Genomic DNA, 25491 nt, shown 5'->3' with positions numbered 1-25491 from the left:
TTCAACATGCCGCCGAGGCAGACCGACTCCAACTGAAATGATCCCTCATAGGAAAAAGTTTTCCCACCCAGCTCTAACGGATGAACTGAAAGGTAGGCAAAGATGAAAAGTGTAATACCGCCATAGAACTGAAAATGGAAAATAGCCTAGCAATGGAAGTAGCATGTACGTGTCTGTCCGGGCTGCTTTGTATAATGTGGCTAAAGTGACCCTGAAATCGTGTCCTTTCACTTGTCACAAATTTTAGCGTACCTTCCTGGACACTTTGTGTTAGCGCTAGCATCTTTGCTAGCATTGAGAAAATGTCACATTAGCTTGACAATACATTTTACTGCCCTGAATCAAAAAAAAATCCCTTAAAATTTCTTACCAATGCATTAATTGAGCATCGTGTAAGTCTGGATCCATCTTAGAACGAAAAACAATAGTATTTACTCATTTAGAGCCATGATAACTATTGTGACAGAGCAGTTGGGCTTCCTCATGAGCAGACAGCCTGCAGTCAGTAATGAGGGCTGACAGGAAGCCAGATGTGGCCAAGGTCTACAAAGTGTATTAAGACTCGGAGTACAGATAATCTACCTGTCAACCGTACACACACACATACACACACGAAATGACACTCACAATAAAAAGGCTAAGATGTAACAGCCAGTGTTGCATCAAATTACTTACAAAATGCTGATTATTAGCTACTGTCATTTAGAAGCAATAATACAACATTACTGTTTCAATTGCCTGCATAATTACGGTGAACCTATTCTTTGTTATTTACTGAAAAACTCACGATTTTGCTGTTTTCATGCTCAATCTGATAGCATCTTGGCTAGCGTCATTTATGCAAAAGTAGTTCTTTGCAGCCATCTTGTGGCATGTATCGGCAATTACAAACCCTTTCAGAAGCGGGCGTCAATTACCGGTAGTTGTCTGTCCGCAAAAGGTCAGTCTGTGCACCGCTTCTGCATACTCTATGTAAAAGCCGGTTACTAAAAATAGAGATGTATTTTGGCCAAATGATCTTAATCCTCAAATAAAATAGAAACAAGGCAAATGAAAGTAAAGAAAAAAATATATGTTTGCCAGGCAACACACAAAGTGTCCAATCAGTGCTCTTGCAATGATTGATCTATTTTGTCCAGTGATGTTTAAGCAGTAGCTTGAAGCGTACAAGCTAACATCAACATAGTATTATTTTAATGCTAATACAAGTCGGCTTACTTTACAGCAGATAAAAGGTGTGCCTGTTGATTTTGGAGGGATTGAACTGACTACATGGACGACTGCATAGCTTTGTGTAAAATTAGCCTTTGGATATATGGATTAGGTCAGAGTTCAATATTTCATAAATGGTGGTGCAGTTTTCCAGTTAATGCTTGCATATGATGGATCCCATTTTTTTCCGCATTTGTTTGCGGCTTTTCACTTTGTCAAAGTGACCTTTTAACACCGTGCTCTTTATCAGTGGATGATGATGAGAGCAGAGGTGGCATCTGGATCCAGCTTTTAATGTGAACTGAGTGGATTTGTAGGGGGGGGGGGGGTAGGGGGGACACAAAACACGGCTCCACTCCAGGATGAAGCTGTCAAAAACAACATCAGAGGAGGTTTGTTGTCACCGAATAACCTTTGTGATAATAAAATTTCAAAGGCGGGGGAAAGGGGGGGGGGGGGGGTTCACAGGCTTTGGGACACGACGCTGAAACTTCCCCAAGTCGAGCGTACATGCGAGGTCAGATTATTATCAAAGCTGCTGAAGCAGAAAGTCGAAGCAGTGTACTAACCGCATGCGCTCGCTTGGGGAAGGCGGTGTCAGTTCAAGGCCTTTGAGTCTGCAAGGCTGGAGAAATGTATCTGCAAGCGATGGAATTATTCATATTTAGACATGCTTACCAGTCACTATTAAATCAAAGTAAGCAAAAACAGAAGAAGCGGCGGGAGAAAAACGGTAGCTTTTCAGCAGCGTTTGCGAAGACGGACGCTCACGTTCACACTTTTTATCTGCTCGTTTACGATTCAGCTCGAGTCACGACCGCCGACCTCCGTGCTCTGCCTTTTGGAGAAGAGGGGAGAGAAAGATTGTGAGAAGAAGAAAAAGGCGCCAATGGGCCGATGCCTTTCTCCTGTTTGACCTTCACACGGTGCCTGATCATTGATGAGGCTCTTTGATAGTGATGGACACGTTTGAGCCGTAACGCTACAAAGAAAGTCTGGGAAACGGCTAATAGGACGGAATTCAGTAGAGCGTGGACCTCCACCAAGGCTTAAACAATCTTCATTTGGATCAGGCCCAAGTTGCACAACTTTTTTTACGATGTTTGATCTAAAACTTCTTCCACATACACAATATCACCGTTTCTCTCAAATATTGTTCACAAACCAGTCGAAATCTTTGACAGTGAGCGCTTCTCCTTTGCCGAGATAATCACGCCTCACAGGTGTGCCATATCAAGATGCTGATTAGGCACCATGATTAGTGCACAGGTGTGCCTTAGATTGCCCCCAATAAATGGCCACTCTGAAAAGTGCAGTTTTGTCAGCACCAGGGCTATTATTATAAATTTGGAATTTATATTTGAGTTTGTTTTTATTCCGTAGGAGAAATAATGACATTGGAAGTAAAACCAAATCACAAAGATCAATACTGCTTTAGTGAAATCATAGACTGGCTTGCCATCTCAAACACCAGCAGCAAAATCATCATAATCCGTGTTCGAGGTTGCGTTTATAATCTTTATGCAAATGAAGTCTACTTCTCCCCCACTGTATAAACCAGAGAGCAGAACCGCCCACCTGGTTCTGCTGAAAGGCCGACATCAACGCATCCCCGGGAGCTTTCGAGGCAGTCGACTGGTGTGATAGATGAGGAGTGAAAGGCAGATCAATAGAGATCAGGACTTAAATGAAGAGTGATTTTAATTGGCTGACTCTTATTGATGTGCGTTTCCCTCAGCTGCTTGGACCGGCTGCGGGGCCGCGCGACCTGCCTGCGCCAGATGAACATTTGCTGATTCTCAGCTGTTCATGTAACCGAGGGTGACGATATCAATCCAAAGAGGCCTTGATGAGGGACATCCTCTCATATCAGCGTTTACTATCGCTACTGGCTGACAGAGTCTCTTGACTATGGGATTTTTATATGCAGTGAAATCACCATTCATCGTGGGCGTAACGTTCAAGACCAATCGGGATTAGGTAAAAAATCAGCATTATAGTGATAGTCTTTTGTACGGAAGAGTATTAGGACCAGTGAAGAGGAATAAAAGGCTGGTAGGATTCTGACTTTATTCTCAGAATTCTGACTTTAAAGGGAGAATTCTGACTTTATTCTCAGAAATCTGACTTGAAAGTCAAAAGTCAGAATTCTGAGAATAAAGTCAGAAATCTGACTTGAAAGTCAAAAGTCAGAATTCTGAGAATAAAGTCAGAATTCTGACTTCAATCTCAGAATTCAGATTTAAATCTCAGAATTTTATTTATTATATATTATTTTTAATTTCATTTTAACGTGACGTGTTTTTTTGCAGTGAAATGGACACTATTGACACCTATTGGACTGGAGTGTGATAGGAACATTTTACATTTTAATTCATTTCTCTCATGCTCAATGTTACAATAGTGGCTAAGTGTGGAAGCACCAATTAACCACTACATAACATTATTTTTCTGCCTTGTCTCCCCCCCCCCCCCCACTTCTAAAATAAATGCTCGGCACAACAATGGCAGCCTTTACAAATCTAAATCAAGATGACACAGCAATAGGTTGTTGCCAATGCAGTTTTATGAAAATACAGGAGAACGCTTTATGTCCGGACAGTCTCCAAATGTGCTGATGAGATCAAGGATCTTAAGGAAGCGAGCGTCCGAGAAGATGTAGAACGCAATTTGATGGTGGTGCCATTGATGATGCATAAAAACTCAATGGGACGTATTAAGAGTTGCCGATGCTAACGGTGCAAAACGGGATGTTTTGGAGTTCTTGGCTCTTGTATGAAAGTGCAGGTGGATATTTGATTACCTAAACAAAAAGATATTTAGAAAGAAAATAGCATATAGTTTCACAACTGCTTTTTTTTTTTGTGTGTGTGTAATGTTGGAAAATAAGTGTTTGGGGATAATAGTGTATATTTACTGTTCACGCTGGAAAAATATTGACAACAATTTCAAACATTTCAGAGACAACAATATTTTTCTTCTCATCAGAAAAACACGTCAACTCAACAAGACCTAAAGATAGCTGCTAACATTTGATTACTGCCCTGTCAGCATCAGTCCAACAATCGCTAAATGAACATGTACTTTGATTGACGTGTGATCGCGATAGGGGCTGCCAGAACAGACCCTTAATAATTAGTCAGGGCAACCCTCCCATGCATATTCCTCAATGCTGCGAAATTGAAAAAAATGCATATATCATCGACTAAAATGACACATTCCTTATCAGTCAATGAGAAGCCAACAAATGGCGAGCACACTGAAAGCTTATCAGCAGTCGAGGGACCGAATCATTTCCTCGCGGGCACCGTCTTCAGAGACACGTTGGGGAGTTTTAATTGGTGACTGGCTAAAAGTAGACTTATTAAAATGACAACATTGCCTCTCTTGGCGTACCTTTAGTCACCCAACTAAGATTTATTTTTTATTTTTTATGAGAGCCTGTAAATAGAGGCAAAAACATTTTCAGAGGGGTTGGCTGGATTCCAGTAGAATTGCTTTGATGCGTTAATTGGCTGCTGTGGTCATATTATTTGGAGGGCAGATGAAGCTCGCAGTGCTTCTGGTCAAAGGAAGCGAACGCGCCTTCTGCTTTGATCTTGTCTTTTTTCCCCCCTCAAAGAACACCCCAAGTGGTTTTGTTGGACTTTCAGAAAACTATTATCCAACCTGCAATCACAAGGGGGGGGGGGGGGGGGATTAAAAGGATGCTTGAGCGAGAATTCCCAAACTGGAGTAGGGGTGCTCAATAACTCTTTGACTGCCAGACGTTTTCAGAAAAGGGATGCCGTGGGTGCCAGCCGATTTAAGCATTTTGACTGATCTTTCAAGGTCCATAGAAAATTATGTGTTTGGACTATGGAAACACACGTACTACCAAATGAAAGATTGGACTCTCATCTTTCATCAGAAAAAAAAGTTTGTTTCTACCTTATTCCGTTTTTGAGTAATCAACAATAGAAAATGGTTAGTTTCACCTCAGTTTTGAAACAAACGTCTTTTAACGTCTTTGGCACTCCTCCATAGGATTTTACTAAACGTTATTTAACGTTTTTGGCAGTCAAAGAGATAATAAAAGTGCAACAGCAGTGTGGATTCTACAACGGCGTAAAAAAAAAAAAATATATATATATATATATATATATATATATAAAATTTGCGAGAAAAAAACTCATAAACTTAAGACAAATTCGTAATTCGTAATTCATTCGTTGGTGGTTAATGGGACATTGTTTAATAAAATGAAAAGGTAGGATGGACACGGATTCATTCTTAATTTAAACTTTACTCGTCATACACGGCAGCTGGAACAAGAACACTTCCTGGTCCCCTATCAGCTGGCTCACACTAACCAATCAGAAGCTAGCATACTTTAGGTAAATGCAAGTGAATGACGGAGAGCGGCAGATTCAACAACTTAACTACAGACGCTCCCCTACTTACGAACATTCGAGTTGCGAACAACGGTACATACGAACATTTCTGCGCGTACAGTATGTCGAAAAATGTTTGGAAAGAAATGCTGTAAGTTAGATTTTGTATTGCGCGTAGTGCTTCTTTCCGCCGCTAATACTGACGATTGGCGCTGTGAGAGCTCATTGGAGGCTGAGCAACGTGGCGAGGAGGAGGAGGAAGAAACGCCGGTCCCCATGAAGCAGGAAATAACTTTTGAAGCCGATTCCAGCGACGACGAAGAATCTCTCATGATATAAAATCCTCCTCTTCCTCCTCCTCCATCATCTCCTTAAGCATCGAGTACATCTTCCAAAAGTAAGTTAAACTTCATTTTATTTATCTTATTACGTACATGTACATACTGTGTGTGTGTGTCTCGCTCTCTCTCTCTAACATACGTAGTACAGTACAGTACTGTACGTATTCTCTCCATTTTATTAATTTTTTTTCAGTACAAACCAATGCAGGTTACTTGTACAAGCCTTAAACATACTTATATAAACCTTTAATATACTTATATAGGCTTTAAACACAAATTATAATACAAAATATAGCACTGAAGCAACTTACGAACAAATTCACCTTACGAACGATCGTCCGGAACGTAACTCGTTCGTAAGGTGGGGAGCGTCTGTACTTGTACAAAAAAATTTTTTTTTAAATACCAACATTTATGAATGTGTAAATAATAAGTAAAAGTAGTACGCTAGGTGTATTTCTCGTAAATTTCTGGGGGAAAATAAAATCCCACAAATTGGCTCAAACTCTCTCCGAAGTTGACAAGCATCGATTGCTTTTTTTTGTTTTTTGTTTTTTTTTGTATGCGGGTGAGTATGTGTATGTGTGTATGTGCGTGTGTGTATTCATTAGTTCGCCTAAAACCTATTAAAAAATCCCATACCGTTCACCTAAACCGAACACTTCCAGCCAGAGTCGTGAGGCCGTCGGGAGACCCGAGGAAGGACCAAAGAAAAGAAAGGAAAGTGAAATCCAGCACCGACCAGACACCACCCACCAGCGACCGGGCCACCAACCAGAATCTTTCACCAACCCCAGAAACATCTAAATTCCAACGAGCATCGATTGCTAATGTCTGGCGTGTCGTTTCCCCGAGTGCGGAAAAGAGTTGATGACGAGGCCAAATGTCGACATTCCTTATTTCAATTTTAATACTTTGCTCCGTTCTATATCCACCCCCGCCATCGTGTACCATATGATTATACCCGCTAACGGATGGATCTTCAAGAAAGACCGGCTGTAGGAGTCTTTTAAAGCGCAATAAAATGTACGTATATGAGAGATGAAAAGGAAGCGGGATATTTCCCCAAGAAGTGAAGGCCTTTGTGTGTCGGAATCATGCCTATATATGTTCTTTTTGCCGTCAGATAATGATCTATTTCTCACTTGCACTGTGTCTTCTTTGGCCTACTTATGTCTGCTTTCACCAAGTTTTTTTTTCTTCTTTTTGGGGGGGAGTGGGGGGGGGGGGGATAATCATTTGATGTAGAGGACTAATGCAATTGTGTACTTCATTATTCAACTTCTTATTTATTAGCTTGAGGTCGGTTTAGAGAGGAAGGAGACTTTTTATTGCGTCAGGATGAAAAAAAAAACACAATCTGCTTCTTCCTCTGGTCGTTGAATCGGTAGAGGCTGATGTCTGATGTCTTCCTTCCTTCCCTCAGTCTTTCCTTTGGTCTCTTGAGGTCTCCCTAATTAGTTGGAATTTAGATGTTTCTGGGGTTGGTGAAAGATTCTGGTTGCTAACCCGATGGGTAGTAGGTGATGTTTCCTTTCTTTTCTTTGATCCTTCCTCAGGTCTCCTGACAACTTCACGACTAACGGGATTATGAAGTATTCGGTTTAGGTGAACGGTATGGGATTTTTAATAGGTTTTAGGTGAATTAATGAGCACACACTCACAGAGAGAGAGCAATGATGATGACATGTCGAATCGGTAAGATTATCGAATGAACAATACTGAGCTCTCTCGAGAAAAAAAAAAGGATGAAAATAAATCTTTGCAGACGATGTGCATGGAAGGAAGGTGAGGGGAAAAAAGAAATCAGCTCGACAAGCGAATCGATAATTTTGGAAACGTTTTAAAAGGGGCCAGCACGTGGAGTTCCCGACGTTTCCATTTTGAGTAGCCCTGAGCTGCGAGGCTGTTTTTGTATGCCACAGATGATTTATTGCTAGCACCTACTGTTCCATCCAGACAGAGAGAGAGAAAGAGAGAGAGAGAGAGAGAGAATGTTGACGGCTCATTTCTATTAATCAACAGTGATTCATCGGCGAGGGCTATTCTCAACACATACTGTCATCTGTTTCCATCAGTTGTGCCCAAGTCACAGTCTAATCATCCTCGTCACATTCTAGTCGTCCTCGTCACAGTCAAGAAGTTCTCTTCCCAGTCAAGTCGTCCTCTTCTCAGTCAAGTCGTCCTCATCACAGTCAAGTCGTCTACGTCAAGTCCTCCTCATCACAGTCAAGTCGTCTACGTTAAGTCGTCCTCATCACAGTCAAGTCGTCCTCGTCTGCGTCAAGTCGTCCTCATCACAGTCAAGTCGTCCTTGTCGCAGTCAAGTCGTCCTCGTCGCAGTCAAGACTTTCTCGTCACAGTCAAGTCGTCTACGTCAAGTCGTCCTCGTCGCAGTCAAGTCGTCCTCGTCGCAGTCAAGTCGTCCTCGTCGCAGTCAAGTCGTCTACGTCAAGTCGTCCTTGTCACAGTCAAGTCGTCCTCGTCACAGTCAAGTCGTCCTCGGCGCAGTCAAGTCGTCCTCGTCGCAGTCAAGTCATCCTCATGACTGTCAAGTCGTCCACGTCACAGTCTAGTCATCCTCGTCACAGTCTAGTCGTCCTCGTCACAATCAAGAAGTTCTCTTCCCAGTCAAGTCGTCCTCTTCTCAGTCAAGTCGTCCTCATCACAGTCAAGTCGTCTACGTCAAGTCGTCCTCGTCGCAGTCAAGTCGTCCTCGTCGCAGTCAAGTCGTCCTCGTGGCAGTCAAGTCGTCCTCGTCGCAGTCAAGACGTCCTCGTCGCAGTCAAGTCATCCTCATGACTGTCAAGTTGTCCACGTCACAGTCTAGTCATCCTCGTCACAGTCTAGTCGTCCTCGTCTCAGTCAAGTCGTCCTCTTCTCAGTCAAGAAGTTCTCTTCCCAGTCAAGTCATCCTCATCATAGTCAAGTCGTCCTCGTCGCAGTCAAGTCGTCCACATCACAGTCAAGTCGTCCACGTCACTGTCAAGTCGTCCATGTACTGTCTAGTCATGGTGACCAGCCTACTGTCGTCCAGTCCAGTCAGGTCCCATTCAGTCATGGTCTACTCAGCTCTCTCTCAGTGTTTCAATAAAGTTCTTCACATTGCCCTTCATTCCTGTCTCCCTGCCGTGCTTTCCCGCATTTGGGTCCACCATCCCTTAATCTCTCACGCCCAGCGTAACATTACGTCGCCGTTATTGGAATGAATGTCCACCGTAAATAGAGGATATGTTTTATAGTTCCATATCATTGGTTTCGCAGAACAACAAACATTGAAGGTGCTGTTTACTGAAACTACTGAAGATGTTTGAGTGGCACGTTCCTCTCGGTGAACAAACGATGATCCCCAAGACCCTTCGTCTGAATCGTGAAACGATCCGAGAATCAAAACTTCTTTGCCTTCTGTTGGCGCTTTTCACCAAATAGAATACATTTGAATGTATTAGTGGTGGAGGCGGCGTCTTGGAGACGTTCCTCTTATGATCTAGATGTGTAGCTTTACTCAAAAGCCGGACAAGCCATACAGCTCATCTCGCACGCTTTCATGTTAAACGACGTAAAGCTCTCATTAGTTTCCACCACCGCCGGGCTCTTTTTACGACCAGGCGTGCGCCGCTACAGACAATAGACCTCGAGAGATGCGGAGAACGTGCAAGCGTTTCGCACAGCCTCATTATCAGAGATGCATCATGTCGCGCGTTGTCGCCACGCTGGTGCAAACGGACGGCAGTGAATGAGAAGGATTAATTGAACATTTCGGGGAGGGGGGAATCATTTTCTTTCTGACACTTTTACAGATAGACGTCACTCTGGTTTTCAGTGCAGCTATAATATCCCACTGACAGCACCTTAAACCAAGTTCTCAACCAGTTTTCAAACATTTTGGGTCCAGGGGAGAAATTTTTCAAGGACCCCAACATTATCCTAATACCAATTAATTGGAACTTCCATGTGCAAATGTCACGAGGGTTATTTATTTTTTGAACCTCAAATAACCTGATTAGTCTGTCACTATCGAATATTTTTTAGAATCAATTAATCTATCGATTATTCAATCGATTAATCGACTAATCTGGTTCATTTAAAATTTGCAGATAAGTGTATAACAAAAGCATTTTTCCCTGATTACTGTTTATTAACCAGTGATTGGTGATTATTTCGCACTTCATATTCATACAGTGATTTAAAAAGAAAAGGAGGGGGGGGGGAATTATGTTATCGGGTGGGTCATTGTTTTGCAAAGTAAAAACAGATGCTTGCAAATGTCTTATTTTCATTAAACAGAAGATAATCAGTCTTCTTTCATGAAGAATTACAGAAATCAGTCAACAATTACTGTTGATATGCTGAAATCATCATTGGACAATAAAAAAAAATACTCGATTAATCAATTAATTTGATAATCGATTACTTGTTGATTAATCGATGAATTTTGACAGCTCTAGACCTGACTAACACAATAACATTTTCAATGCAGTTATTGGCAGCATTTTAGAGAATTTTTGCTGTTCTTTCAAGACCTACAATACATGGGCAAGAGCCTCTGACCTCTAGAGAAGCCAAATGGTTTTCTAAAAGGGTTTCTCCTAGTAACTAATTTGCTCCCAAAAACGTATAAATGCATTCTATTTTAAATATTGACGTGCCCCCAAAGACGTATTTATACGTCTTTTTTTTTGGGGGGGGGGGGTGTTTTTTTATGCTAGAGCATACTGAAGGCTTTGAAGCAGCCTCTGAACCGAAGAGAATGCTTGAAGCAATGGTAGTTATTACAAAAACGGCCTACAGTTGGAAGCAGAGTATAAGAGATCAGCCAGGGACATGTTGCAAAAAGCTGTTTCCCCCACTGTTTTAAACACGTTTTGAATAATGATGAAATGTAGCTATATTCTAATGCAAAATGCTGCAAAACGGAAACAGATAGAAGGATACTCTTTGTTTCTGATGAAAGAAGAGACTCTAATCTTTCTTTTGGTAGGTTCCGTGATTGTATAGCAATAGAACACAATGTTCTGTGGGCCTTGCAAAATCAGTCAAAATCCAGTAAAACAGCCGGGAGCGAAGGGGGTTGCTGGGAGTGAATGAGTTAAAAGCTGATTTTGTTTTGTTTTTTTAATCAATATATCTTATCAATCGATGTAGCAAATCACACCTTTGATCTTTACTTATCACAATCGACTAATGAATGAGGTTCACTTACTAATCAAAACAAGGCATTGGTGTATAAATGTAACGGTAAAATTCAATTTTTCATGCACTTCAAGGCAGATAGATATGGCGGCCTGCTACAATCTCGAACTGAGGTCAAATCCGACTTCCAGTACACATGTGGTGTCTGATTTGATTACCAAGCTGCACATTTAATAATTGTAATTGAATTTTAAAAAATGTCCGGTCCTGGGTTGGCCGCTTCAAGCATTAGCCAATCAAGCCTAAAAGCATTACAGATTTGAGGACACCTCAATCAAAAGTCAATCTGTAATGGCTTTCCTGAGGCTCCCGATTCCTCAGCTTTCCATTCCGAGCCATGCATCCTCTGGAATGCTTTTACACTGTCCGGCCTGCGCTAGAAGATCATTTGTCTACCGGCAGCGCAGAAAGAAAATAAAAAATCTTTAAAATTATTATTTTTATTTCACTTATGTCCGTCTCACTGGACAATGTTGGCATGACTTCATCTCCAACTATGTCTTTAGTCCAGTTGGGAAAAAGTTATCTTATTTTGCAACTGTGGGTGAGTCTGGAATGTATCCTAGCTCGCAATGAATGGATATTCACTATATTTTTTTTACAGCGACCACTCCGAAATAAAGTCAGTTATGAGTCTTCCCTCCATGAACAGAAATACAAGAAGGCTCAACTTTACAGCTTTGAAGCTGAAGATTGTTTAAAAGGGCGGCACTCCTCTGAAGGACAAATGAGAACGGATGGTCGGTCTGAGAGGCAAAATGAAGAAGAGCAGATGTGTTTCTTGATGATTACGTCGCCATTCATTTGGATTGCTGAGACCTGTTAAAGTTTGTGCTAAAGATGTTTACCAATTCCATTTACTCCACTAAAGGCCGATTAGGGAAGTTTATCCTTTGCAATTAATCAAACCTAAGTGTTTTGTCAACTCCAAGTGTATTTGTCTCTGTGGCTGCAAAATGAATTCATATATTGGATCCATTTTGTATTAATATGCTTTCTGTCAAAAGGACAGAAGTCGACCTGTCTCCACAGGAATTTAGCAGGAAATCATATGAAAAATGACAATACAAAATTGTGTTGATTATGATCAACTCAAAATTTAACTTTTTTTTTTCTTTTTTTTTCAACGCAGGTTACAGTAAAACTTAAAGCTATCAAACTTTTACAATTATTGTAGAAATGTAAATAGTGTGTCAAGGATTGTCTGTGCCTCATCCTTTCCACAATATGTTATCTAATAGGGTTATTCGAAAACTGATTACATTATTTTTTCCTCAAAATTATAAACACTCCATAGTAAAAAAAAATAAAAAATACAATTAAAAAAAAAAGGGGAGAGAGTAAAGGACTGTGAATACTTTCCAAATGCACGTAAAACCTTTTTGCATGGATCTTGAAGTAGCGATGAAATTAGGCTAAAGCTGGACATCCGCTGCGAGAAATTTAACCTTACTTGTTGGATGACCTTCAGATCATTTCTGGTCAGGTTACTAGATCAGCTGTCATCTAATATAGTTAACTATGAGATATCCCTGCAAGCTCATTATGGAGACATATGATGCAACATTTTCACAAAATGAAACGCATCCTATTCTTCGTACGAACGTGTCTGTCAAAATACCTCAGGCATAAAAAATTATAGCAAACTTTCCACACTCTCTTTCTGGCCTTGTTGATCAGCTTGGTTTGAGGGGGCGGTCCTTATTGGTCTTACAGTATGCAATCGCTACTCCCTCCACCAACACTCTAAAACAAGAATGGTCAAGTTTAAAAACAGAATTGTTGGCCAACTTAAAAAAATAAAATAAAATAAAAAAAACGCTTCAATTGGTAACACACGATTTAATTAATTTTTTCCAAAGTGAATATATTAAGTTTAATGGATATTAAACTTAATATAATCACTTGAGATTAACATTAAACTGAATATATTCACTTACACAATAAATTGTGTGTTACCAATTAAAGCAATTTCATTAAATTGGTCAACAATTCTTTTTAAACTTAAGTTGGTTCAACATTTTTTTTTTTAGAGTGAAGGCAACACTTCATTCCCAAACTGTCAAATTATGTCAATTTGGAAAAAAAAGAGAGAAAGAGAGAGAGAGCAATGATGATGACATGTTGAATCGCCAAAACTACCGAATGAACAATACTGAGCTCTCAAAAAAATAAAAAATACATAAATTTGGTGGATTCATCAACTAAAACTGTACAGACTGCTAAGCTTTAAAGTACATTATCAAGAGCCCTTAAAAAAAAGGTGAGCATTAGTCCCATTTACAGTGAACAAGAACTACAATGTGCTTCCCTAAATGCCATGAGAGCTATTTTTGGAACGATTCAACCTAAATATTCATGAGCTGTTCATATGAAAGGAAGTAAACCACATTCAATTGGCACTGCTTCCTTGCTTCAACAGAGAGGAGCTAATTTAGTGTTGCCAACTCAGCGATTGCGCTGCTATATTTAGCCACTTTTCTGAATGCTCTTTTGTTTAAAAAAAAAAAAACATTAAAAAAAAGCGATTACAGATTTGATTCCCTCTAAGACGAAGACAAAATGAGCAGAAATCCTTTTCACATTTTGCGTATGACAAGAAAGGAGCCTGGTGGAAGGCAATCACAAAGCTGAACATTGGCAAAAAAAAACAAAAAAAACATGAAGATTTAAAAACAACTTTTGACCTGAGGTATGTGATGTAAAGCAGGAAAAGTTTTGCTAAGGTCACCTTGGGGATGTCAAATTAAAAAAAAAAAAAAGTCAAATAAAATGAAGGCATGTAATAGTAAGTTTGTTGTCGAGTCAATTCATTACTTGGAAGTCAAGTCATACAATCTTGCTCAGTCACAAAATATATTAGCTACTTCACACTCAGTATCGGTACAGAAGAAAGACATGTTCACAATGACAATTACTCTTCATTTTGTCTATTACTTTATCATTTTAAAGAGTAAGTCAACCTTAACTCGTTTTCTCCCCAAAACGTAAAATGTTCTATTTTAAATATTGGCATGGTCCCAAAAACATATTTATATGTTTTTTATATGTTGTTGTTGTTTTTTTTTTGTATGCTAGAGCAAACAGAAGGTTTTGATGCTGAAGAAAACGCTTATGGCAATGGTAGTTATTACAAGAACGGCCAGCAGGTGGCAGCAGAGTCTAAGAGATCAACCACGGACGGCCATGTTGCCAAAAAGGCTCTTTTCCCCATTGTTTTGAACAGATTTGTGAATAATGATGAAACTTAGCTATATTCTAATGCTAATTGCTGCAAAACTGAAACAACTTTTAAAAAAAAGTTTTTTTTCCTGATGAATAAAGAAACTCTAATCTTTCTTTTGGCAGGTTCCATGTTTTCATAGCAATAGAATACAATATTGTAAAATTAGATGTTGTGTCTCTTATTTTCAATTTGCAAACCATAAATGCTGCCATCTTTTGCCCCCGATTCTTTAAAAAAACAAAATCCTCGAATCAAAATGTAATCAACTTCGTCTCACCCTCCAGATGTGGCTTCTGCACTCCACATCATAGCATACTGGTGGTGGGTTGCCAGGTTGGAGCGCACTAAACCCAAAATTACTTTCCTTTCAAAAACAAAATAAATGGCATGCTGTCTTGAAAATTCACATTTTCTTTTAAATACCAAGTCGAGATCAAGTTGATTGAATTTTTTGGGGGGTAAATTCTCGAGTCCCCAACTGCACTGAAAAACATGATTTGGAACAAGCTTGATAACAAACGCACAAAAAAAGCGAGGCTACAAGTGGCAGTGCCTGTTTCTACACTGATATTCGGATTATTGGTTTGTTAGAACAGCCGCCGACGTGACACGGTGGATTATCAGCATGTATTCAGAGCACTCCGCAGATTTGCTTCCAACATTTGATGGAAACCCAGATTAATTGTTATAAATGTCCTTGCAGGAAATGACACTACCGTGAGGCATCAAATTATGCGCACCAGCGGCGTCGCAACACGGAGGGAATCGTCCTTTTCCATTTCCATTTTTATTGTTGGACAGTGCAGGTCATTTGCTGCACAAAGCGGCATCCGGCCTTGTTTGTTGTCAGCGGTTTGACGATTCAAACATATCCGTTGGCAACAAAAGCCGTGCATATACGAAATGGGATATTGGCCAAAGGAATGTTTTATGTTTATATTGTGGTTGTAACTTACATGTATTTGTATGTGTGTATGTTTTTTTTTTAATATTCTGGTCAGTCCAATAGACATTCGTGTCAAGAATATTGATCTTAAAAGAGAATTCAACCTTAAATACTTCTTGACAATAATATGTTACACGTGACCTCACTAGTCTAAATATGACATTCTGATTAATTAATTAATTACATTTGTGGAATATGAGTTATGAAGCAAAATCCAGCCGTTTTTAATCCATCTCAGGGGGCGGCCATTTTGCCATTTGCTGTCGACTGAAGATGACATCACAGTTGCTCAGAGCTCAGTCAACGACCAATCACAGCTCACCTGATTTCTGATGCTGAGCTGTGATTGGTTGTCACCTGAGACCTGAGCAACAGTGATGTCATTTTGACTCAGCAGCAAGTAGCAAAATGGCCGCCTTCTGATATTGATAGAAACTGCGGGATTTTGCTGCTTTTATATATATATATATTTAGATTCTCCAGGAACAAAATGGTGTATCTCCCTCACAAAGAAGCTACTATTAAGTTTAGTGCGAGCTGATGAAGAACAATAAATATTCAAGGCGTGAAAGTGTCTTAAAATGAGAAATGTTCAGTCTGGCCTCTGCGTGAGTCATTTCTTCTCCTTCTACTTGTGAGACAAACACCGAAAGCCGGCGTCCTTTTCGTCTGGCAGAGGTGAAGTGAGGCAAAGGAGAAAAGGACGGACGATTCGTCCTAGCGCTTCACTGTCTTGTAAAATATCCCGCAGGTTACTCGCGTTGGATGGCGCTATCCGGCTCATACTTTGCATGGCTGGAATAATAGTTTGGATGGTGATCAGGGTCAATTTCAAATGCCAATTACTAGCAGTCAAGGAGGCCAATAACCGATGTTTATTTTCAGTAAAAAAAATAAAAAAAAAAAAAGGGGGGGGGGGGTATTGGTGTAAAAATGATTTAAAATACAAATGCCAATCTTGACTTTGTTACAATGCCTTAAAGCAAGTTTTTTGAACAATTTTTCAGACTTTTCAAAATGTAGAAGTTTTTGTTGTTGTTTTTTAATTTTAGGCAATAGTCATCTTTTTAAATTTCTAACAAAAAATGTTCAGGGAGCTCCCGAGGTGATCAATGCGTGTTAAGAAGTTAAATGGAAACTTAAACAAGTAAATATCATAGCTTTCTATAGCAAGGTTTATTCCGGTCCTCAAGGTCCGGAGTCTTGCAGGTTTTAGATGAAAATAACTCATCATACAGTTTGCCAGCGATGATACATCAGTTACGTGATCATCTAAATGCACTTGAAAAATGACTTGGATTATCGTTGTGTTCCCTCGTTTTACGCTCGGGCTAGATTCCAAAAAATGCCCACAATAAATGAAATTGGCAAAGTAGCTAGCTTTATGTTTTACATTTATTATAAATATTTTAAGGCTCTAAAACCACTAACCACACGGTTTATAAACTTTTCTCATTGAGGCATTTACATTTTCTCACATTTCTCTCGTTTAAACATTCTCAATGTTCAAACTTTCATACATTTGATAAAATACTGTAAGTACATTACTGTAAAAAAAAAATGCATACATTACACTTAAAAAAAAATCCGCGAAAAGTCAACCGCATTTGTCGTGTAAATTAACAACACCAAGTAAAAAAACTGACGTTCATATTATTCCATGGTTCATTTGCCAAAAAAACAAAAACATTCATGTATAATAATATATAAATAATCTCATATTGTTTATCCAACAAGTCCTCCAGTTTAAAATACAGAATAATTTATTACTTGTGTTTGCTCAAATAAATACATAGGGGGGAAAAAAAACTTCAAATAAATAATTGTATATTAAATCACAATATTGAGGCGGTGGGGGGATTCGGAATTAGATTATTTTTAAAAATTATTTTGCCCTAATTACAAATGCACATGAAACACACACCTATGAACCAACACGTCACACACACTCCAAACATACCAGAGGAGACCAGCGCCCCTCATCCTGGCCTCTGTCACAATCGCTTCTTGTCGCCAGGCTTTGTGTGTGTGCGTGTGTGTGCATGTGTGTGAGACTCCCTCGAGTGCGTTGCCGGGCAACCGCAGCTGCATTAATATGTGGTGGGGAGGGAGGGTGGTGGGTGGGGGGGGGGGGGGTAGTACGGGAGAGAGAAAGCGAGGGAAAGAGGGAGTAGGGGAATGCCTCTTGTCTGAAAGGCAGCGCGAGGTGTCGGGTGCCCCTTCGCATCACTCCTGACAAAAGGTGCTCCAAAAACAACCTTCAAAGTTTGCTTCAAAAACTCAAAGTGAAATATTTTTTTCCCGCTTGTTTTGTTTGTTTGTTTGCAGAACTGAGACGGAGGAGGAGGACGGGAGGTGTTCACGTGCGATCTCTCGCTCCCGCCACCCACGTCGGCCCACCATCCGTTCTTCAACTTGACGATCATCCTTCCACTCAGACAAGACCGAGCAAAAAACCATATGCGCGTTCGAGCTCCAGCAAGTTGAGAGATGAACAGTCAAGTGGAGTGCTCGGACGACAAGTGACCCCCCCCCCCACCACCACCACGAGGATGAGAGGGGTCCGCCGTCACTTCAGTTGTCTGCGCGCTCCTGGGAAGTGTCCACCTCCAGCATGTCCATGTTGTTCTTGATACTTTGCAAGGTAGGTCTGCATGTTTAACAGGATGAATGTATGTATGACCTGAGGTTATGTATACTTTATAAAAGAGGGAGGGGGGGAGGGGGGGAGGGGTTGTATGCTTTTCAGGCTCAGTTGTTTTTGTGTGAATCATTCATGGCGGTGGCCAAAAAAGACGCTCCGGGTGATGGTCGTCATGTCATGCGTGCTGTTAGCAGGTTAAAGTGGCTCTTACGTAACGGCAACAAAGACTTTAATTGACGTCTGACCCTCGGCAACATGCTCACTTCTTTTGAGCGCATTTATTCGGCCGTGCATTTATTTATTTTTTGTTTATGTGGGCTTGACCCTTAGAAAGCTTTTCTTTCAAATAAGTGCTCACGGGATAAATCGTTAAGTATACCTCACAGTTTTGATACTTGTCAGACATTACGTCATAGTCAGAGGTTGTTTCTAATATTTTGGTTGCATGTACAGTATCTTTAAGCGACTTGTTACCCTAAAGGCAAGCAAAACTTTCTTCTTTTTTGGGGGGACAACTCTTAACTTTGGAAATGGGCTACGTAGACAATATTAGTAAATTAAATGTGTTGTCTTATGGACAAACAACCCGTAGAGAGAACATGCAAAGAAGTCCATGGCCGAGATTTGAACCCTGAACCTCAGATGTGCTAACCACTACTCAACACTTTGCATTGTGCAGAAGAAGGCGATAAAGTTTTCATCATTGCATTCTCTTTGATTCCTTCTTATCTGGAAAAAGAAATTGCTAATAATATAGATGTGGTAACCGCTGAGCCAATTGAAATTCTGTTGCTGACCAAATCAGCAGCACCGAAGCATGTTAACAGTCATAGCACAGAATTAATTAGACAATTGGAGTTCCTAGAAAGCTCTCTAGAAAAAAAAAAGACTATTGGAGTAGACTGACACGTGATAAACTCCACAATTTTCATGTCATGCTTGTCAAGTCCTTGACTTTTTTTGTTCCCTCCAGTTTGCCTCATTTAACTCAGCATTCATGTTTTTGGAATGTGGGAGGAAGCTAGAGTTACCCCATGCAAACTCCACATAGGAAGGCGGCAGTCGAGATCCAAATTTCAAAATTGTTAAAAATAATAATAATAAATCAATCTCCAATGGAGTATATAAACCACCTCATGGCAAAATTCAGGAATTGTGATCAAAATTTTAGATTGTCTGGCCTTGGTGGAGGTCCAGTTACTGTATTAGCATACAACATGTCACCAACATGGTACCCAAGTAACCCCCAAGGACCACATGAGTAGCCCGCGGGCCTGTTCTAAAAATAGCTCACCAGTGATGGGACATTGTGATTTCCTTGGAAGAGATTTAAACCAATATTTGTTTTCTAATTAAAAAATAATTAACATCGTCACATAAATGAGTAATATTAATTACTAAAAGTAACGTATAGAAATAACATTAAAGGAAATTTGAAAGCTTTGTGTTTTTTATGTGGACCTTTCCCCAGTTATTTCATGACAATCTTACCTATTTGCAGATTTTGTGCTCATTCTGAAACATGCCGCATGCGCATTTTTATCAAAATCAAATCATCTGGAAGCCGGTTGTTTTTATCATTGATATGGTATTCAACTATTATGGGTATCACAGTTTGCCGTGTATTTACAGTTTAAACAATGACAGGCAATTCATTACTCACAGTCAATCCATAAAAGACTGAAAAGAAACCGCAAGTTCATTCCAGCTGACGGTACGAGACGCTTTCTAATCTTCAAGTGTGTAGCGGTGGGCGTGCACCTGCATGAGCATTCCGCGACGCCAAAAGCGAGCGTGCCTTGTCGGAGCGCGTTAGCATCTGGCCCCCCCCCCCTTGTTTGACATGCTCGCGATTATTCACGTGGCAAACGGTTTCACTCTTCACTGATCTGCGGATGTTAGCTTCTATTAGGCGCAAGCCAGCAGGAGTGTTGGGATTTGAGGCCTGGCATCACTTCTTCTGTCTGCTCTTTTTTTTTTTTTTTTTCTTCTTCTTCTTGTGTTTTGTTTTAAACGCCTACGGGCTTGTTGCTGCACAGGTGCGAGCCCGGTCTCGGAAGGATAATAACTCAGGGAAGAAAAAAAAAAAGGTTGGACTGCCGAGCGGCCTTGACAACGACGGCTCGGATTAATCAGGCATGAAAGTGTTCAAATGAGCTGTTGAGTGACAAGCGAAATCAATAGTGAGAGATAACAGAATCTTCTGTACTTCTTCCGGATGGGGCAAAGTCAAATAACGAATCAATTGGAGCCATTGCCAGAGGAGGAAAAATGATCTTCCCTCTGCCTATGTTAATAAGCACGGGCGAGTCTTTCTTGTCGGGCCAATTTCAAGTTCATACTAAATGTATTGGGCAAATATGCAAATACAGGGTGTCCCGCAAAACTGACATTGCCTAAAAACATAGCCCAGTGTTTTCCCACCTTCACTGAGCCAAGGCACGTATTGTCACGCTAATAATATAACTGTCTAACTCATTTCTTGTCTCATTGAAGATTAGCTATTAGCATGAGATTATTAACGTTCCAACCTGGAAAAATCATAACAATGGACTTTTTTGGTATTTTGACAATTTTTCATTTTCTGAAAAGCTAAATGAGTTGTAAACATTTTGGCAATGCCAAAGAGTGGATATTTTGGAGGAAGGGTTCATCCCCTTTAGTGGGTAAACTGCATGCTTAGTAGGTCTGTGATTGACTGCTAGTCTAGTACTTTTCATTTCTGGCCCCTGATCAACTCCTTGGTTAGCGTGTCCGCCTCACAGTTCTGAGATCCAGGTTCTAATCTTAGCTTCAATCTTCCTGTGGGCAGTTTGGAAGTTGTTTTTTGTTATGTTTTTGACTCAATGATAAATCAATACTCTTTTCTTTTCTTTTTTTAGCTACATGTTTCGCAAATGAATATCTTGAGTAGCAATGAGTAGCTAGCTTGTGTGTGTTTCAATTTGGTCTACACTGTATGGGCACTTTGGAGGAAAACATGCTCGATGGTGTCTGCACCCACCATCACTAACGATCCTGCCTCGCCTTTACCTCTTTGAGAGTTGGCAGACGTCTTATAACGTTCACAAAGATCTCCTCTCGGGTAGTGGGGGATGCCCTCTTTATGATGCTCCCCAGGAGGAACAATCAAAGGCCCGTCGTTTAAAAATCAGAGAACGAATGCTTGAAGTGCAACAACAACAAAGCCCCCAGAAGAGAATTTATGGATCACGAGAGCAACAGGTCCGATGTTTGTTTCCCCTTTTACTGTGAACAAGGTTGCACAGAGCTTATTCTGATTCCGATACATGATGCACACGAGACTGGAAGAAGACTTGCAGGTGCGCACAAGGAGTTGGAGACCTCAATGCAGCAAGCGCCGTATAATTAACTGCACTTATTTTGCATTTTATTTGCCAAGGAACTATATCGACGTCAGCTGAGGAGGTTCATTTGGACAAAAGTAGTGCTTTGTCGCCATCTTGTGGCATCTCAGTACGGGCCCCAAGTAACTATTCTGTGGTGCATGCTGCCAACCCATCACCAAAGCTAAGCATATGCAGTAAGTATACTCTTATATTAAAGGCAGTCATAAGGAGATAAGATTTTGGCGCCTATTTTCATTTTTTTGTAGACAAAAAGCTAACAAAAAACATACATAAGTTACTCATGCTTGTGTGCTCATGGCCAAGAATTTTTGTAATTTATCATACAATCGTACTCCAGCCTTTCCACTTCCTGTCAGGAAGTCTATTTCTGGTCCACTATAAGCCTACAAGCTTTTGCTGTCGCTAGTCGCCGTGTGCAACCCACTGACCTGCAAAGAGACAACACGCTTCTCCTGAGAGGTTTCGGATGCCAACTCGCACAAGCTGCTGCGCCCGTGGGATCTACAACAACGACAGCAAACAAACAAAAAAAGAACATACTACGGTTACTTTTTATACACCCAACCGTACCCCTCATTGAACGACAGACAATGAATGTTTCATGGTTGTGAACGCTGCACTCTTTTTGCATGCTTTGAACAGAGCAGATGGCTGATATTCTATTAAAGAAAAACGCCTCCGCCTAATTTATTTTTGATAGGAAAATAGTTGTGAAAAAAACATGGCGGCACGCAGGCGGCTACGCAACACGAGAGGCAAGATGACAGTGCTTTTTTTCTTTTTTTTAACTATTTACAGATTGGGGGCTATTTTTATGGTGGGGTTTTATCCATCCGTTCACTTTAATCAAATTGAAAATTTCCCAAATTTGGACAGACTTGACCCTTTTGTTGGAATTGTGATAATGTCCCGTCAACAAAAACATATAGATCAAAATGTTGGCAGTTTTTTTTTTATCTAAAAAAAAAGAAAAAAATGTTAAATGCTAAGAAATAATCAAGCAAAAAAAAAGAATAAAATAATAAATAAAATATTCAGTATAATAATAATTATAATAATTATAATATTAATAATACTTTTATTATTATTATTATAAAAATAATATAAATATGTTGTTTTATCATATAAATACTTTTTGTCGAGACAGGAACTATATGTCTGTCCCATGAAAAGCATGCAGTATCAATTTTTTTATTTTAATAGAACATTTTTTTGGGGGGGGTTATGAAGAAAAAAAAGAAGCTTTTCTTTGTTTTGTTTAGTTTTTTGGGTTAAACTACATGATGTATGTTTACATGAATTTCTGTGTTCATTCCAGACTGGTGTGAAACGCAAACTCCAGATGCTTCCGGGGAAAATGATCAACTCCGTCTATAGTGATGAAGAAAGGGGAAGCCAAGACAAAGAAAGCAAGGAGGAGACCATCTTGGCCATGTTGGGCATCATCGGGACCGTTCTCAACTTGCTGGTCATCATCTTTGTCTACATCTACACCACGCTGTAGAGACGTTCGACATCAAAAAGAGCCATGACGACCGATGTGCAGACATTTGTTGGAGGGCGGAGGCGGAGCAAAGACAGGAACGGGATTAAACGGGATCGAAGGCCATGCGGTGGACGTGCAAATTATCCACAATATTGGGTTGCACGTACAGAATGCGCCAGACTGATTTTGAATTTAAAGTCTTTGAAGTGCAGATCCCCTCCTCAGATGCATCACAAAAGACTGCAATGACTTTTGGGAAGAAAAAAAACATTTTATAATAATATATATTCTTATCTTAAATGTGTTTCAGATTTTCTTCTGCGGAATGAACAATGTGAAATGAACAGAGACTTTTTTTTAGACGCGTTTCTCAACAAAACAGAAAATTAAGTTATTTTGAAGAGACTTGGAAAAGAGAGCTGTTGAATTGAAATTTATTTTGAGTTTCCTTGCCATATTCTTCAGGAAAAGAGTAACCGTGGCTGGCGTGTGTGTGTGTGTGTGTGTGTTTCCTATAGGTAAAGTTGGTGTGAGTTTTAAGTGCTGAAATCATCAGAAGGCCACATTCCTTCTTCAGATAATCAAGTCAAGTAGTCCAGTTTGCATCAAATTCAAGACATGATTCATCAATAATTGACTGAACTTTTTTGCCCAAATTAACGAAAAAGGCCAGAAGCGTTCAATCCATCAAAATTTGAGCTGGCAACTACGCCTTATATGAATTCTCAGAAGAGTTCTCATCAGGTTTTTATCATCCACTCAATGCTTCAACCTGTATACAATACAGGCATGTACATATGTACACTTTTAATATTCATTTATTGGAGGGATTTTTATCAATTTCTTACATTGTGAAATCCCAGAGTTATACTGGACATGACCCCGGGGCAAAATAACTTTTCCGCTAATGTTGATTTTATTAAAAAGGGTAATTTTGTGGAATTGGAACATATGTGATCTGAACCATTTATACAGTGGAACCATTGAAACAGAATTTTGCTGGGTGACTTTCACTTTTGATTTTAAAATATTTTATAAAAGTGAATTCAATAATTCAGGGTCAATATTAAAACCTGTACATGCAATGTTTTAATTAACGTTTTAACATTCCTAATTGTCAAACTAGTAAAAAGTGATGTTCAAACTGTACAAGTATGATTTTGTGAGTCAAATGACAAATCCTATTCTTGCTATAAGTATTTTTTTTTTTTAAATATGTGAAAGGACTTACTAAGTTCAATGATTGTGTTTTCTTTAGTGTGAAAACAGAAAATCACAGAACATTCACTTCCACATTTAGCAAAATTTCAGGCAAAATTAAACCAACACCAATAAAGTCTTTCTGTTTGAATATGTTGTTGGAATTGAGAAAAATACATTTGAATTTGATTTTGTTTTGACAATGATTCTCTAAATTTAGAACAGCTCCCTCTATTAGTATACGGGGAAAAAAAACACAGCCTAATTACAATTCAGCTGTATTTGAACTTTTCAGTTAAGTAACGTTTGCATTCAACCTTGAAAAAAAATGGTTGGTTTTTAAACATGCATTTTAGGTCCAACCTTAATTTACCGATACATTTATGTGTAATACATTTTATTAAATAATATTTCATTACGTTTTTTTTTTTTTTATTGCTCGCCGTGGATAAAATGGGGCCACGATGGGCATTATTGTTCATGGATGCCGGTGAGGTTTTTAAAAAAACGTTGCAGATGAGAAACTTTGTTGTTGAAATGCATACAGAGTTTAAAATATAAAAAATAAAAGGTTGTTTTATTAACATTGTTTAAATGTGGCCTGACAGTTACGCCACTGAGAAAAAGTCTGACGATATTTGCTGACATCATACATAATGGCGTTTTAAACGTCATTTTTCCAGAAAATGTGTGGTTTTTACTCCTAATTGTATTCACTTTTGTGGGTGTTGGACTTTGGCAGTTGTGCCGTATTTTGCAAGCGTACCTAATGTACAGTCTAGGGAAAACTGGTGACCTGCATGTATAGCTCCAGTTGGTCATCAAGTCTACATCATGAAAAACCTCATGACTTCAAAAAGTGCCTGAGACCTCTTTGTGTCTCTCTATCACCTTCTCTTGGAACGGAGGCAAAATGAGACCGGATGGGAGCTTTCTAATAAAAGCGGGAAAAGCTGCGTCCTCATCTGACCACCGCGGGACTGCACGCTTCCAATGCGGATCAATAAAGTATTTCTGTTGAAAAACGAAGGCCTATTAAGCACACAGGACACACAGAGGATTCTGAATGTATTCTTAATTATCCCAATGGTTTAGCTGGCTTTCAGAAATGTATTTAGTTACACTTTTTTGCTCTTTAAGTGTATGGATCCGAATGGCACTCCTTGACTTGTGAGCTGCAAATGTAAGTTGTTGTTTATTTTCCATACTGCAATCTTTTTGTAAAAGGAATAAAGTGATGTTAGTGTACAAGGAAAGATATGACTGTTCATTTGTTCTGATTATTCATCAAACCTTTCACAGTTTGACAAAAATGTTTCATGTGATGTCACTTGTTATGAAATTGCTTTTTTATGTTCTACTAATAACAGTAGTTAAATAATGAGGTAAAAAAAAATTGGCAAATGACTTTTATATTACACCTTTGACATTGAATTTAAACTATTTAAACTCTGTATTGCAGTCATCAGTTTTCCATACAGATCTCTCTCTCTCTCTCT

The 25491-nt window shown here is 39.6% G+C and overlaps 2 protein-coding genes across 4 annotated transcripts in view; one reads left to right on the top strand and one right to left on the bottom strand.

The window, feature by feature from the left end:
• LOC144045046 (uncharacterized) overlaps nucleotides 1-25491 on the bottom strand; it is a 63869-nt gene that overhangs the window by 26169 nt on the left and 12209 nt on the right. The window contains exons 4-5 of one of the 3 annotated variants that reach the window (XM_077559864.1): nucleotides 21735-21807; nucleotides 4787-4881 (exon numbers count right to left, since the gene is read on the bottom strand). In XM_077559864.1, the coding sequence (XP_077415990.1) occupies nucleotides 4873-4881; nucleotides 21735-21807 (82 nt within the window). In that variant the 3' untranslated portion in view covers nucleotides 4787-4872. Of the gene's footprint in view, nucleotides 1-4786; nucleotides 4882-17854; nucleotides 17942-21734; nucleotides 21808-25491 lie in introns of those variants that run through there. The other 2 variants (XM_077559851.1, XM_077559858.1) reach the window with 2 other exon arrangements.
• tunar (TCL1 upstream neural differentiation-associated RNA) lies at nucleotides 17448-25248 on the top strand. Its single transcript, XM_077559877.1, has 3 exons — nucleotides 17448-17533; nucleotides 17620-17935; nucleotides 22625-25248. Exons 2-3 carry the CDS (start codon nucleotides 17906-17908, stop codon nucleotides 22808-22810), a joined length of 216 nt encoding a protein of 71 aa, XP_077416003.1. The 5' UTR covers nucleotides 17448-17533; nucleotides 17620-17905; the 3' UTR covers nucleotides 22811-25248.

This window comes from Vanacampus margaritifer, chromosome 1, assembly GCF_051991255.1.
Source record: "Vanacampus margaritifer isolate UIUO_Vmar chromosome 1, RoL_Vmar_1.0, whole genome shotgun sequence".
Classification (NCBI taxonomy): domain Eukaryota; kingdom Metazoa; phylum Chordata; class Actinopteri; order Syngnathiformes; family Syngnathidae; genus Vanacampus; species Vanacampus margaritifer.
Note: the sequence above shows the minus strand (reverse complement) of the source record. Positions and strands in the feature narration are given on the sequence as shown.

What these genes read in the sequence shown, in the direction of transcription:
- tunar (XM_077559877.1), top strand. Translation starts at nt 17,906, where the DNA reads ATGTCCATGTTGTTCTTGATACTTTGCAAG. An exon ending in TGTTCTTGATACTTTGCAAG is followed by an intron (nt 17,936 to 22,624) that starts GTAGGTCTGCAT and finishes TGTTCATTCCAG; the next exon opens with ACTGGTGTGAAACGCAAACT.